Source organism: Erythrolamprus reginae, chromosome 1, assembly GCF_031021105.1.
Source record: "Erythrolamprus reginae isolate rEryReg1 chromosome 1, rEryReg1.hap1, whole genome shotgun sequence".
Taxonomy (NCBI): domain Eukaryota; kingdom Metazoa; phylum Chordata; class Lepidosauria; order Squamata; family Dipsadidae; genus Erythrolamprus; species Erythrolamprus reginae.
In genome coordinates, this window is record NC_091950.1 from 326,087,820 (window position 1) to 326,102,998 (window position 15,179).

Consider the following 15,179-nt stretch of genomic DNA (forward strand, 5'->3'; position numbering starts at 1 on the left):
GCAACAGGTTTTTTCCCCCCATATGTTCTTCAAAATATTATGAAACATGGGAGTCATAAACAGTGTTGCTTCAAGAACCAGGTCTGGTCCACTAGCTTCTTGTGGCAAACTTTGGATAGTGGTAGGAATAGCTCAAACACATTTTTTTCTTTTACTCTTAGCATAGTTGGCCTCTGTATTGGCCCAAGTCAGTTCCTTTTTTGCTATGTGTCAACCTGGATAGAGGCAAATACTTCATGGCACTTATTGGCTTGTCTCCAAGCTATGCGGGCAAGATATTGTGTTTTGGAAAGTTTTCTGGTATCAAAAGTTTACAAGAAGATTTGTGCAGCTGCACCACATAGGTAGAAGTCTTCATAACTTCCTGGATCAATGTGATCCATTTACAGAATGTAGGGGACTCTGATCATGCTGTGAAATGTATTTTTAAGGGGAGGCAGGACTTCTATCAACAAGCCAATAAATAAATAAGATAAATCTAATTTTTACAAAACGTGGCAACTTTCTCAACTAGTGGATAGACCAAAAGACAGGAGTCCCTATAGAGTGCTTGCAACAAGGCCTCTAACTGAGGAGTGGGGCAGTCTTTTCCAACCTACTGATAGTGGCAATATCCTGATGCAGCACGGGGCGAGGTTAATGGAGAATTGCAGTCTAGTTTATCAGGGAGGCACTAGGTTGACAAAGAGCAAATTTCAATGGGTCGTTGAGGGATCAGTATTAAGATGCGATACTAACATTATAGACCAGTGATGGTGACCCTTTTTTTCCTCGAGTGCCGAAAGTGCAAGCGCATGTGCTATCACGCATGTTTGTGTGATAATACCCATAATCCAATGCCCCCTGTTCCCCGCCCCCCTGCACATGCGCACGTGATTCCTCCACACATGCATTTCCCGACTTCCAGTAGGTCTGTTATTTTGGCCCTCCCTAGGCTCCAGAGGCTTTCCTAGAGCTTGGGAAGGGCAAAAACAGCCTCCCCCACTCCCAGAGGCCCTCCGGAGGCTGAAAATGGTCCATTTCCTGACTTCGGGTGGGCCTGGTAGGCCTGTTTTTTACCCTCCCCAGGCACCAAAGGCTTTCTTGGCTCCAGAGGCTTTCCTAGATATTGGGGAGGGCAAAACAGCCTACCCCACCCCCAAAGGCACTCCGGAGGCTGAAAATGGTCCATTTCCTGACTTCGGGTGGGCCTGTTTTTTACCCTCCCCAGGCACCAAAGGCTTTTTTGGCTCCAGAGACTTTCCTAGATATTGGGGAGGGCAAAAACAGCCTACCCCACCCCCAAAGGCCCTCCGGAGGCTGAAAATGGTCCATTTCCTGACTTTGGGTGGGCCTGATAGGCCCGTTTTTTACCCTCCTGAGGCACCAAAGGCTTTTTTGGCTCCAGAGGCTTTCCTAGATCTTGGGGAGGGAAAAAACAGCCTCCCCCACTCCCAGAGGCCCTCCGGACGCCGAAAATGGTCCATTTCCTGGTAGGCCCATTTTTTTCCCTCCCCAGGTACCGAAGGCTTTCTTGGAGCCTGGGGAGGATGAAAACGCCCACCCCACTTCCCCTGAGGCCCTCCTGAGGCTGAAAACACTATCCCAGAGCCAGCCGAAAATCAGCTAGCCAGTGAACACAGGCGCTTTGGAGCTGAGCTAGATCAACACTGTGAGTGCTGGCAGACAGGTTTGTGCCATAGGTTATATAGACCATCCTGGAAGGTGGATGGGCTTGTTTCTGAGAAACTCTACACTTAAAGTCCTATCGGGACCTTCCTGTAGAACTGGAAACATTGATATTTCTTTCTAATTTTACCTTGCAGATGGACCAGCGGTATATCCAGTCCTGATTCAGAACACCAAACAGCTTCTTACTGTCAGCTTCACATCAGGAGATATTAGCTTAATGAACAACTATGATGACTTATCGCCTACCACCATCCGCTCCGGGTTAAAAGGTACAATAGGGAAGTTTCTTGTTTTCTTTCATTTTGATTGCTTTGACAGCATCTGTCTCATAAGCTCAGTAAGTGTCTGCCTGCTTTCTCCTAGCGACAGTGACACCTACCTGTCAAAAAGGAAAACTGAACAAAGGGATTCTTCTTCGAATAAAATGGTTGTTAGTTTTGTTGCTGTTTGTACCCATCACAGTCTCTTGGCTCAATATCCTGGACTCAGCTCAGTTATTCAGCCTCTCAAAACCTTTGACTCTATTTCCCTCACACTACCTAAAATTATTAACAATGGTAATTTTAAGGTGTTAGAAGGAGAAAGTGATTGGAGAATACAGTGTTCTCTCAATTTCTGCGGGGGATGCGTTCCAAGACCGCCCGCGAAAGTCGAATTTCCACGAAGTAGAGATGCCAAAGTAAATACACAATTTTTGGCTATGGACAGTATCACAAGCCATCCTTTAAGACTTTAAACCCCTAAATTACCATTTCCCATTCCCTTAACAGCCATTTACTCACCCTTATTACTGGTACTCACCATTGAATAAGACACTTAGTGATCCTGATATTTATAAACATAATTATTTCTTAACAGTAATTATTATTTTTGTTATTTATTTGCAAAAATTATTACTTTGGCGATGACGTATGACATCATCGGGTGGGGAAAACCATAGTATAGGAAAAAAACCGTGAAGTATTTTTTAATTAATATTTTTTGAAAAACCGTGGTATAGGCTATCCACGAAGTTCGAACCCACGAAAATCGAGGGAACACTGTACTCAAAATTAACTGTTTTCATTAATTGTCACTAAGATGAAGTCAAATTTATATCTTTTCAATGATCCTTTTTTCTTGGTGGGATTCAACCAGTTCGGTCGAACCAGTTGTAAAAATCCTGCAGCACCTTGCCTGCCTCACCCTGCCCAGTCACTCCTCATCTGCTACTGCTCTCCGTCTGTCTCCCTTACTTGCCTTGACCACACAGTCTCTGAGGGCCAACCAACTTTCCTGCCTTTGGCTACATCCCACACGATGCTCTCCACAAGACCCAACTGACCTGGCCTGATCCTCTTGGTAGCCTGGGTGAACCTGCAAGCAGCAAGGCCCATATTCCAGCCTAGCTAGGATGGAAACTGCAGTTTAATGTTTCCAACTGTAAAATAATGAACTTGGGGAAAAGGAATCCTCAATCTGAGTATTGTATTGGCAGTTCTGTGTTAGCAAAAGCTTCAGAAGAGAAGGATTTAGGGGTAGTGATTTCTGACAGTCTCAAAATGGGGGAACAGTGCAGTCAGGAGGTAGGGAAAGCAAGTAGGATGCTTGGCTGCATAGCTAGAGGTATAACAAGCAGGAAGAGGGAGATTGTGGTCCCGCTGTATAGAGCGCTGGTGAGACCATATTTGGAATACCGTGTTCAGTTCTGGAGACCTCACCTACAAAAAGATATTGACAAAATTGAATGGGTCCAAAGATGGGCTACAAGAATGGTGGAAGGTCTTAAGCATAAAACGTATCAGGAAAGACTCAATGAACTCAATCTGTATAGTCTGGAGGACAGAAGGAAAAGAGGGGACATGATCGAAACATTTAAATATGTTAAAGGGTTAAATAAGGTCCAGGAGGGAAGTGTTTTTAATAGGAAAGTGAACACAAGAACAAGGGGACACAATCTGAAGTTAGTTGGGGGAAAGATCAGAAGCAACATGAGAAAATATTATTTTACTGAAAGAGTAGTAGATCCTTGGAACAAACTTCCAGCAGACGTGGTTGGTAAATAATAATAATAATAATAATAATAATAATAATAATAATAATTTATTGGATTTGTATGCCGCCCCTCTCCGCAGTTTAAATCCACAGTAACTGAATTTAAACATGCCTGGGATAAACATACAGTATATCCATCCTAAGATAAAATACAGGAAATAGTATAAGGGCAGACTAGATGGACCATGAGGTCTTTTTCTGCCGTCAATCTTCTATGTTTCTATGTTTCTAGCTGCCTCCCTTGTGGCCCAGCCAGGGCAGGGGATGAGATGCAGGCTGGCAAGGAAATATTTGCTCTATACGTTTATAAGCCGATTTGACTGTCTACTTTCTTTCATTTTCCTTTCTTTTTTCCCTTGCATGTTTTGTTTGTTTAGATTTGTTTTTTATATGTAGAAACTTAACAAAGATTATTTTTAAAAATAAAAAAGAAACATTTGCTTGACTATATATACTTTAATGTTCAGAAAGAATAATCGTTATCAGCATAAGCAGAGATGTATTTTTCAAGCTTTAGTGCATTTTGCAAAAATAATTATGAATGCCACTGTAGAACATCATTTCTCACCAAAACCTCAATTTAATGGAAAGAAAGATTTTACACTTAGACATGAAAAACCCCCAAATGCACAGGTATAGAATAGGTAGTGTCTGACTCAACTGGAAGACGGATCTGTGAGATGGAAAATTATCAACCAGATCCAACCTAGAAATCATTTTAAAAAATTGACAGTGAGAACAATTAATCAGAGGAATGGGACACCTTCAGAAATTGTGGATATACCATCATTGGAAGTTTTAAATAAGAAATTTGTCCATAGAGTCTCATGCTTGATCAAGGGTTGGAGTAGAAAACCTCCAAGTTCCCTTTCAACTCTGTTATTCTTTATAAATCTCTCCATTCAGACTTACCAAGAGAATGGTGATAAACAATACTTGCAAATGTACATCAGATCTTATGATAGCAAAATATCATCTTTTTGGCTAGTATCCAGCGAAAGATTACTTTGAAAAGGCTTCCTCTCTCACCATAACATGCAAGACGAGGTGCAGACTGGCTGGGAGGGGAGGGGCGAGGAAAAGCCAGGTGAGGCGCCCCTCCGTGTGAATGATATCAAGTTGGCCACAACCACCCAACCACGCCCACCCAGTCACATGACCACCTAGCCATGCCCACCAAACCTGTTGTTAAATGATTTGAATCCCACCACTGATGCAAACATAAGGTCACCATATGGGAGTGGCCTAGCCTGTTTCATGAACCAATTATTTTGGTTTAGCAATCATGGCTTGTGAATCAAATGATGTCTAAATCCAGACTTTCTGTGAAAGTGGGTTGAAAGGATAAGGCAGGAAAAATTATTAGGGAGTATGGACTGTTACTGTTACTTTCTTTTGTCTTTTTAAAATAATTTTTATTAATTTGTTTTAAAAAGCATAATCAAGAAAATATATACATTGACATATTTGCAATACACAAAAAAGAAAATAGAAAAACTTACATACACTTCTAAACAAACAAAAAACACCTAGACAATTACAAAATTACAAATAACATAAAATATCATCAATTTCCTCTTGAGAGAAGGAGAGTTACAGTCTTGTTGCATATCAAATTATTTTCTGGTGAATAGAAGTCATCGGCATTCACTGTTGTTCTTTTTGGTTATCAATGTCTTCTCTATTATTATTATTTTTTTAAACTGCCTTCCGTACCTTTTTTTATCAATTAATTTAGTTACATAAAGATTTGTTTTCACAAAAAATCGTTGCTGTTACTTTCATAATGTTCATTCATATGCTGTTTTGCTTATTTCTAAATTAGTGGCAGCCCACTTAAACATTCCTATGCAGAAGATGAGTCTAAGATAAATGTAGGCACTTATGAGAAGATCTACATGCTAAGTTTCTGCTGTTTTGTGCTTTTAGATGTAGTGGCTCAGTGGTGCACTCAAGGAGACTTGCTGGCTGTAGCAGGCATGGAAAAACTAAGCCAGTTGGCTGAACTTAACGCCACTTCTTTTCTGAAAAGCGCACTCGTCAAGTTCTACAATATTCATGGAGAACACATATACACATTGGAGACCCCTGTACAGGTAAGAGTTATGCTGAAGAGCACGACCTGAGGAAGAAGGTTTTAAACAAAAGCCCAACATATATTCTCAAATAGAAAAATTGCTAGCATCATAGTGCAGATACGAATCACTGAATTGCGAATTACACAGAATCACTGTGACTTATTTAACTATTGTTAATAACTGTCGTTAATTATTGTTAATAAAATGGAGAAAAGATCAAAATGATAAGAAGGCTTCCAGTGGTGGACTAATAACCTAAAATTGAACCGGTCCAAAGATGGGCTACAAGAATGGTGGAAGGTAGTTCTGTGTTAGCAAACACTTCAGAAGAGAAGGATTTAGGGGTAGTGATTTCTGACAGTCTCAAAATTGGTGAGCAGTGTGGTCGGGCGGTAGGAAAAGCAAGTAGGATACTTGGCTGCATAGCTAGAGGTATAACAAGCAGGAAGAGGGAGATTGTGATCCCGCTATATAGAGTGCTGGTGAGACCACATTTGGAATACTGTGTTCAGTTCTGGAGACCTCACCTAAGAAAAGATATTGACAAAATTGAACGGGTCCAAAGACGGGCTACAAAAATGGTGGAAGGTCTTAAGCATAAAACGTATCAGGAAAGACTTAATGAACTCAACCTGTATAGTCTGGAGGACAGAAGGAAAAGGGGGGACATGATCGAAACATTTAAATACGTTAAAGGGTTAAATAAGGTCCAGGAGGGAAGTGTTTTTAATAGGAAAGTGAACACAAGAACAAAGGGACACAATCTGAAGTTAGTTGGGGGAAAGATCAAAGGCAACATGAGAAAATATTATTTTACTGAAAGAGTAGTAGATCCTTGGAACAAACATCCAGCAGACGTGGTGGGCAAATCCACAGTAACGGAATTTAAACATGCTTGGGATAAACATATATCCACCCTAAGATAAAATACAGGAAATAGTATAAGGGCAGACTAGATGGACCATGAGGTCTTTTTCTGCCGCCAACCTTCTATGGTTCTATGTTTCTATCCTAGCAATTGAAGATAGTAATAGAGTCCTAGAGCCTTAGAAAAATATAAACACTTGAACATACTTCTCAGGCCTGAGTCATGTGGAAAGGAATGTGGACAATAAGATACATCCTACTGAAAAATCTTTAAAATTTGATTCATTGATTACAGAAATGTCTAATATATATATTTATATATTTCCCACACAGCGCCCCATAATCTCAATTTGCTGGGGTCATAGGGACTCGCGTCTACTCATGGCTTCTGGCCCTGCCCTGTATGTTGTCCGAGTAGAGCATCGAGTGTCCAGCTTACAGCACCTGTGCCAACAAACAATTGCCAGCTCTTTGCGGGACGACAAAGATATTAGTAAATTAACCCTGCCTCCTCGGCTTTGTTCATACCTAACCACTGCCTTTACACCAACAATCAAGGTAAACAAATGGTGGGGTGATAAACCTGTCCGTGTGTGGTCCTGAGTATTGCATTGGCAGTTCTGTGTTAGCAAAAACTTCAGAAGAAAAGGATTTAGGGGTAGTGATTTCTGACAGTCTCAAAATGGGTGAACAGTGCAGTCAGGCGGTAGGGAAAGCAAGTAGGATGCTTGGCTGCATAGCTAGCGGTATAACAAGCAGGAAGAGGGAGATTATGATCCCGCTTTATAGAGTGCTGGTGAGACCACATTTGGAATACTGTGTTCAGTTCTGGAGACCTCACCTACAAAAGGATACTGACAAAATTGAATGGGTCCAAAGACGGGCTACAAGAATGGTGGAAGGTCTTAAGCATAAAACGTATCAGGAAAGACTTAATGAACTCAATCTGTATAGTCTGGAGGACAGAAGGAAAAGGGGGAACATGATCAAAACATTTAAATATGTTAAAGGGTTAAATAAGGTCCAGGAGGGAAGTGTTTTTAATAGGAAAGTGAACACAAGAACAAGGGGACACAATCTGAAGTTAGTTGGGGGAAAGATCAAAAGCAACGTGAGAAAATATTATTTTACTGAAAGAGTAGTAGATCCTTGGAACAAACAGACGTGGTAGATAAATCCACAGTAACTGAATTTAAACATGCCTGGGATAAACATATATCCATCCTAAGATAAAATACAGAAAATAATATAAGGGCAGACTAGATGGACCACAAGGTCTTTTTCTGCCATCAGACTTGTATGTTTTTATGTTTCTATTCCTGAGCTTGGTTGTTTTCTTGCAGATGTTATAGGTTATTTATAGGTTATTAGCTATAAAGCCCTACATGGCTCAGGACCAGACTATTTACAGGACATTCTCTTGCCGCATACCTCCCAGAGACCAATAAGAGTACATAGAGTTAGCTGCCTCCGGGTCCCATCAACTAAGCAATGCAGGTTGGTGGAGCCACAGGGGGGAGCCTTCTCTGTTGCCGCCCCGGCTCTATGGAATCAACTCCCCCCCCCCCCGATGTCCATACTGCTCCCACCCTACTCGCCTTCCGCAAGGCCATGAAGACCTGGCTTTGCCGGCAGGCCTGGTGGGCCATGAATTAACAACTATCATGGCCAAATCATATGAATGTTGTTGTGATTGGTTAATTTATAGGTTTTTTAATTAGGGTTTTATAATTTTTTAGATTTTAAATTTGAGTACTTTTTTATTGTTCTGTATTTATATAGTTGTTGTAAGCCGCCCTGAGTCCTTCGGGATTGGGTGGCATAGAAGTCGAATTAAACAAACCAACAAACCAACAAACCAGTCTAGGTAACATCATGAGTGTTAGGGTGTGTATAGTATAGTATGACATGTAAGTATAGAATGGAAGATAGGTCTAGCTTAATCTATAGAAGGGACTGACATTAAAAAATGAAGTACAGAATCACCTTGTAGATTAAGGCAGCAATATTTGACAACAGTGGTGGGTGACCCACAACTTGAATGTATTTCACAAGCACCCATATTTTGACCCTCAAAGCACTTTTAGCGTAAGGAGGAATCTAATTTTTTAAAACCTCATTTGCATGTTGGAGAAGATTTTATAAATCAATAGCCTAGATGAGATTCATTTTCCCCTTGCTACTCAAGTGAAACATTTTTATTTTGGCTTGAATGAAGACATTGGTTCTACCCCTTAAATACCCTTTAACAACCCCCAAAAAACAAACCAGCAAGTTGGCCTCCCTTCTGCTGCATGAATCCCAGCGACCAGTTAGGTCCCACAGAGTGGGTCTTCTCCGGGTCCTGTCAACTAACCAATGTTGCTTGGCGGGACCCAGGGGAAGAGCCTTCTTTGTGGCGGCCCCAGCCCTCTGGAACCAACTCCCTCCAGAGATTAGAATTGCCCGCACCCTCCTTGCCTTTCGTAAGCTTCTTAAAACACACCTCTGCCACCAGGCATGGGGGAACTGAGATACTCTTTCCCCCTAGGCCTTTACAATTTTATGCATGGTATGTCTATATGTATGTTTGGTTTTATAATAAGGGTTTTTAACTGTTTTAATATTGGATTGTTATATGCTGTTTTTGCTACTGTTGTTAGCCGCCCCGAGTCTACAGAGAGGAGCGGCATACAAATCCAATGAATGAATGAATGAATGAATGAATGAATGAATGAATGAATGAATGAATCTATCTATCTATCTATCTATCTATCTATCTATCTATCTATCTATCTATCTATCTATCTATCTATCTATCTATCTATCTATCTATCTATCTATCACTGGCTAAGACCTCTTGTTAAATTGCTACTTCTCTCCCTGCCTTGATTTGAACACAATTTCCACTGAATTCATTGGCCTAGGTTCAAAGTTTCATAAGAAGAAATCAAAGCAATGTTTATTTTAGTAACACGCATAACTATTAATGCAGCTCATCTCCTGGCTGAATGATAAAACCTCTGTGCTTGACTTTTACAGGAACTACTTTAAAAATGTCCACTTATCTAACGTCATTGTTGCTTATTACACTTTTGCATACAACTAAGCTTTCATTACAACAGAGTAAGCTCAGAGGCTTAATCATATCTGGTTTGAAGTATGGGCAAAATTCAGGGTGACATTGAGTAGGTCTTCTTGAATGATTGAAGATGGTGAGAAAATGACTAGTATGACTTTTTTTTTAAAAAAATTCTATATTTAACGCAGCCTCCTATCCCAGACCCTAACAACATGCGAGATTTTGTTAGTTACCCAACATCTGGCAATGAAAGGCTTCACTGTACAATGAAGCGGACAGAAGATGACCCAGAAGTTGGAGGTCCTTGCTATACATTGTATTTAGAATATTTGGGTGGTCTGGTACCTATCTTGAAAGGTCGTCGAATTAGTAAACTCCGGCCTGAGTTTGTCATCATGGATCCTAAGACAGATGGAAAAGCAGGTACAGAATTTTGAGTTTACTATTTTTAGATTCTAGTTCTAGTTGTTATTGAGAGAGCCATGTTATGCATGGATTTCTTAGGCAAAAATGTAATTGTATTAGAAATAGCTCATTTTAAGATGCACAGAGGTTCTACTGTCAATCTGCTGTTGTCTAGTATCAGCCTTAAACTTCATATCTTGTTCATGGGGGAAAATCATTAGAATGACATACAGAATTTTTATCCTCTGCTAATCCATAAAACATGTTCACCTACTTAAGAATAATCATGCTATTTGTTTCTCTTATCAGCTATTCAATTTGTCTTTTAAATGGTAGTCTCTTATAATATTCTATGTCTATGACTTGACAAGGGGATATTTAAATTGCTCAAAACTTTTTTCCCCCAATTTTGTAGAAATATTTGTCAAGTCAGATAACTGAACACTAATTGTTTGAATTCAGAGTATTTCATACTGCAGTTATATAGCAGCTACTACTTAAGAATAAGCTAGAGGTGGCTGAGTTATAATTGGGATCTGATTTGTGAATGCTTCTGTCTTCCTTTTTTCCCTTTTATATAATAGATGAAGTCTATGGAAACAGCTTGATTTCCACCATGATTGATAGCTGCAACTGTTCTGATTCCAGTGATATTGAACTGAGTGATGACTGGGCTGGGAAAAAATCTCCCAAAATCACTCGTGCGAGTAAATCACCCAAACTTCCCAGGTATTTTTTCTCTCATCTGTATATGAATTTTATGTATATGTATATGAATGTATTATTCAGATGCATAGACACACATATCCATCTGTATATGTATTATTATGCATATGCATATGCAAAGTTCCATAAAATTAGAATAAAAAGTAATATTCCTGGGGCATAAGAAACTGGCCATTTAAGAAATGCTGGGCTTTTTTTTTCATATAAAGCTTGATAAGAAACTTAGAAATTATTTTGTATGATTAAGTACCAGAATAAAGTAACCATGATTCCCAGATTTGTTATCAAACATTCATCAAGTCAGTGCCAAGCCTTGCATAAAGTGAATACCAAATATTTTTTTTCTCTGAAGTTGAACACTTTCAAATATAAAATTTGACAAGGCATGTTTTTTTTGGGTTTTCCACCCACGTTTCTTTTTATTTCTTTGCTCTTGATTTGGCAAATTGATTGCCCGGTTCATCAGCACTGCCAAATTTCTATTCCTCAGTTGGATACTTTTCAGCTATGAAGAATTTTCTCTGTTTACTGAACTTTATAGTTTTGCTGATGTGTATTGGGCTGAACTGAGTGGTTCTTTGACTGGTTCCGGATCAGTTATTTTGAAAAGGGCAAATTAGAGCATTATCCTTCTTGAAAATTCAGTATTTCAGCCCTAAGGTTCCTTTTCAGAACACTGCCCAAAATACTTCCTAATCCGAGAATAGTTTTCACAGAATATTAAACATGATGCTGGTGTTTGATATGTAGGCATAAAACTGTCCTGGATTTGAATATTATCCCTGAAAGAAAATAAATATTTAATTTATTAGATTTGTATGCCGCCCCTCTCGGTAGACTCAGGGCGGCTAACAACAATAATAAAACAACATAAAACAAATCTAATATTAAAAATGACTAAAAACCCTTATTAAAACCAAACATACATACAGACATACCATGCATAAATTGTATAGGCCTGAGGGGGGGAAGGAATATCTCAATTCCCCCATGCCTGACGACAAAGGTGGGTTTTAAGGAGTTTACGAAAGGCAAGGAGGGTGGGGGCAATTCTAATCTCTGGGGGGAGCTGGTTCCAGGGGGTCGGGGCCACCACAGAGAAGTCTCTTCCCCTGGGTCCCGCCAGACAACATTGTTTGGTCGACAGGACCCGGAGAAGGCTAACTCTGTGGGACCTAACCAGTCGCTGGGATTCGTGCGGCAGAAGGCGGTCCCGGGTATATTCTGGTCCAATGCCATGAAGGGCTTTATAGGTCATAACCAACACTTTGAATTGTGACCGGAAACTGATTGGCAACCAATGCAGACTACAGAGTGTTGGTGTAACATGGGCATATTTGGGAAAGCCCATGATTGCTCTCGCAGCTGCATTCTGCACGATCTGAAGTTTCCGAACACTTTTCAAAGGTAGCCCCATGTAGAGAGCATTACCGTAGTTGAGCCTCGAGGTGACGAGGGCATGAGTGACTGTTATACTATAACAGTGATGGCTAACCTTTTCTAGACCTAATGCCCAAAGCGCCTCCCCAAACTCCCAAAATCCAATATGTGTGTGTCCCTTTTGTATGTGTCCCCCCTGTGCATGCGCGTGTGACCTCCCACAGGTGCTCCGCACACCCGTTCCCCTGCATAGGTGTGGCAGAGACCCAACAACTAGATGGCTGGCAGGAGGCACGTGCCCACAGAGAGAGTGTGGTGTGCCACCTGTGACACATGTACCATAGGTTCACCATCACAGCACTATAACTGCTTTTTTGGTATGAAAAACTCCTGCTAAAGACAATAACGCGTAGTGCAGATTGGCTAATCCCTTAGAATGTTTACACGTAATCTCCCTGCAATTCTTACCCCATCATAAATGCATCCATATGAGTACAGAAGCACATGCACAATTTTTCTTATCAGAAAAATAATATACAGTGGTACTCTACTTACGAACTTACCGTAATTCGTTCCGTGACCAGGTTCTTAAGTAGAAAAGTTTGTAAGAAGAAGCAATTTTTCCCATTGGAATCAAGGTAAAAGCAACTAATGTGTACGATTGGGAAAACCACACGGAGGGTGGAGGCCCTGTTTCCTCCCAGGAGATTTCTAGAGAGGCTCCATGGAGGTTTCTCCACGCCTTTTCTGGCCCTGTCTCCTCCCAGGAGATTCCTAGAGAGGCTCCATGGAGGTTTCTCCACGCCTTTTCTGGCCCTATTTCCTCTGAGAATATTCCTAGAGAGACCCCATGGAGGTTTCTCCCTGCCTTTTCCGGTTACAGTTTCAGAGGCTCGGGTTTGTAAGTGGAAAATGGTTCTTGAGAAAAGGCAAAAAAAATCTTGAACACACGGTTCTTATCTAGAAAAGTTCGTAAATGCAGGTGTTCTTAGGTAGAAGTACCACTGTAGCTGCATTTCTGCTTCTTGCAGCACAAGAAATACCATTTCCCCCAATTTTCAGTCTCTCATGCCCGTAGAAAATGTGGATCTATGCATGTATCTTTTTGCTGGGAGAATGGAAAGGGGAGGAAAAGGAGGGATTTTGCTCTTCCTTTGCTTCCAGAAATGACTGTTCCTTGTACAGGGAGACCTCACCTTACAAGCACAATTGAGCCCAAAATTTCTTTTGCTATGTGAGAAATTTGTTAAGTGAGTTTTGCTCCATTTTATGACTTTTCTTGCCACGTTTGATAAGTTGATCATTGCAGTTGTAAAATTACCATGTTTTCCCCAAAATAAGACCCTGTCTTATATTTTTTTGAACCCCAAAATATGTGCCTGGCCTTATTTTTGGGGAGGTCTTATTATTTTGGGGGGCTGCTATCTTACCTGATTTCCAGCTCTGTCTCCCTGATCCTAACCGGAGGAAATGGTGGAGACAGGCTGTGCATGCAGTTAAATATTTTCATGGAGGGCTTATTTTCAGGGGGCGGGTGTGTGTCTTATTTTCGGAGAAACACAGTAGTAACATAGCTGTTAAGTGAATCTGGTTTCGCCATTGACTTAGTTTGTCAAAAGGTTGTGAGTCAGTTGTCAAGCAGCCAAATGTAAATCATGTGATCATGAGGATGCCACAATGGTCATACTTTATTTATTATTATTTGGATTTATAGGTGTTAAAAATGGTCATAAGTCATATTTTTTAGTGCTGTTTAACTTTGAATGGTCACTTAATAAACTGTTGTAAGCAATGTTCCCTCTAATTTTTTTTCGGTGTGGGCGGAAAAGTATTAGTGTCTGAGCGACAGTCCCTTTTGGACTGGGCGGCATAGAAGTATAAACAAACAAACAAACAAACAAACAAATAAATATTCCCTTCTTTTTTTATTAAAATAAATTAATAATAAAACAAAACCAAAATCTATTACTATTATTACTATCTTCTCCTCTTTTTCCATCCCTGTCTCCTCCCACCTTGTGTGTGTGTGTGTGTGTGTGTGTGTGAACTCTTGAACCATTTCCAATAACAGGTGAGCTATTGGAAATGGTTCAAGAGTTCACACACACACACACACACACACACACACACACACAAACGGCTGGTTTTTTCCCCTCTGTTATTATTTGGATGCTTTTTACCATTTCTTTCTCTTTCTCTCTCCCCCTCTTGCCCTCTCTCTCTTTTTCTCACTTTCTCTCTCCCTCTCTTTCTATCTCTCTCCCCCTGTTGCTCTCTCTCTCTCTCTTTCTCTCTCTCTTGTTTTCTTTCTCTCTCACTCTTTCTTTCTATCTCTCTTGCTTGCTTTCTCTTCTCTCTCTTGCTATCTCTCCCCCCCCCTTTCTCTCTCTCTCTCTTTCTCACTTACTTTCTCTCTCCCTCTCTCTCTGTCAGTGAGGGGGCTGTGAGAGCGTTTTCTCCGAGCGCTTCGGGAACGCCTGCCCTGCCTCTACTGCAGCCCCCTTGCTGAAAGTCCGGGATGAAAGCGCTCCCAGCGAAGGGGCTGGGCGGGCATTCCCGAAGCGCACGGAGAAAGCCCTCTCTCACAGGCTGGGAGCGCTTTCGTCCCGAGGAGAACTGCAGCCACCACTGCCACGAGATAAGTCGTGCCCCAAGGCAGGAGGCGGCGGAGGAGCAGAGGGGGCAGATCAGGCAGGCGGGGGGCAGGGCCGAGAGGCCAGGGGCGCGAGGGGGCCGGAGGCACGGTGGGGAGGCAGGGACGGCCGCGGCTCCCTTTCCTCCTACTGCCGGCACCTCCCCCCCTGCACCCCCCTGCGGGCTGGCAGGGGGATGGGGAGCGCACGCCCATGGAAAAGGGTGCGTGGGGGGTGTATTTTGGGGCGTGCGCATGTGCGCAGCTTACGGGGAACGCTGGTTGTAAGGTCATATTAGCAGACCATAGGTGAGCAAACCATTGT

General features: G+C 41.4%; 1 protein-coding gene across 1 annotated transcript in view; it reads left to right on the plus strand.

Moving 5' to 3' along the window:
• TULP4 (TUB like protein 4) overlaps positions 1-15,179 on the plus strand; it is an 84,702-nt gene that overhangs the window by 56,609 nt on the left and 12,914 nt on the right. The window contains exons 5-9 of the mRNA XM_070733780.1: positions 1,806-1,940; positions 5,635-5,801; positions 6,984-7,208; positions 9,900-10,134; positions 10,701-10,845. Of these exons, the coding sequence (XP_070589881.1) occupies positions 1,806-1,940; positions 5,635-5,801; positions 6,984-7,208; positions 9,900-10,134; positions 10,701-10,845 (907 nt within the window). The remainder of the gene's footprint in view (positions 1-1,805; positions 1,941-5,634; positions 5,802-6,983; positions 7,209-9,899; positions 10,135-10,700; positions 10,846-15,179) is intronic.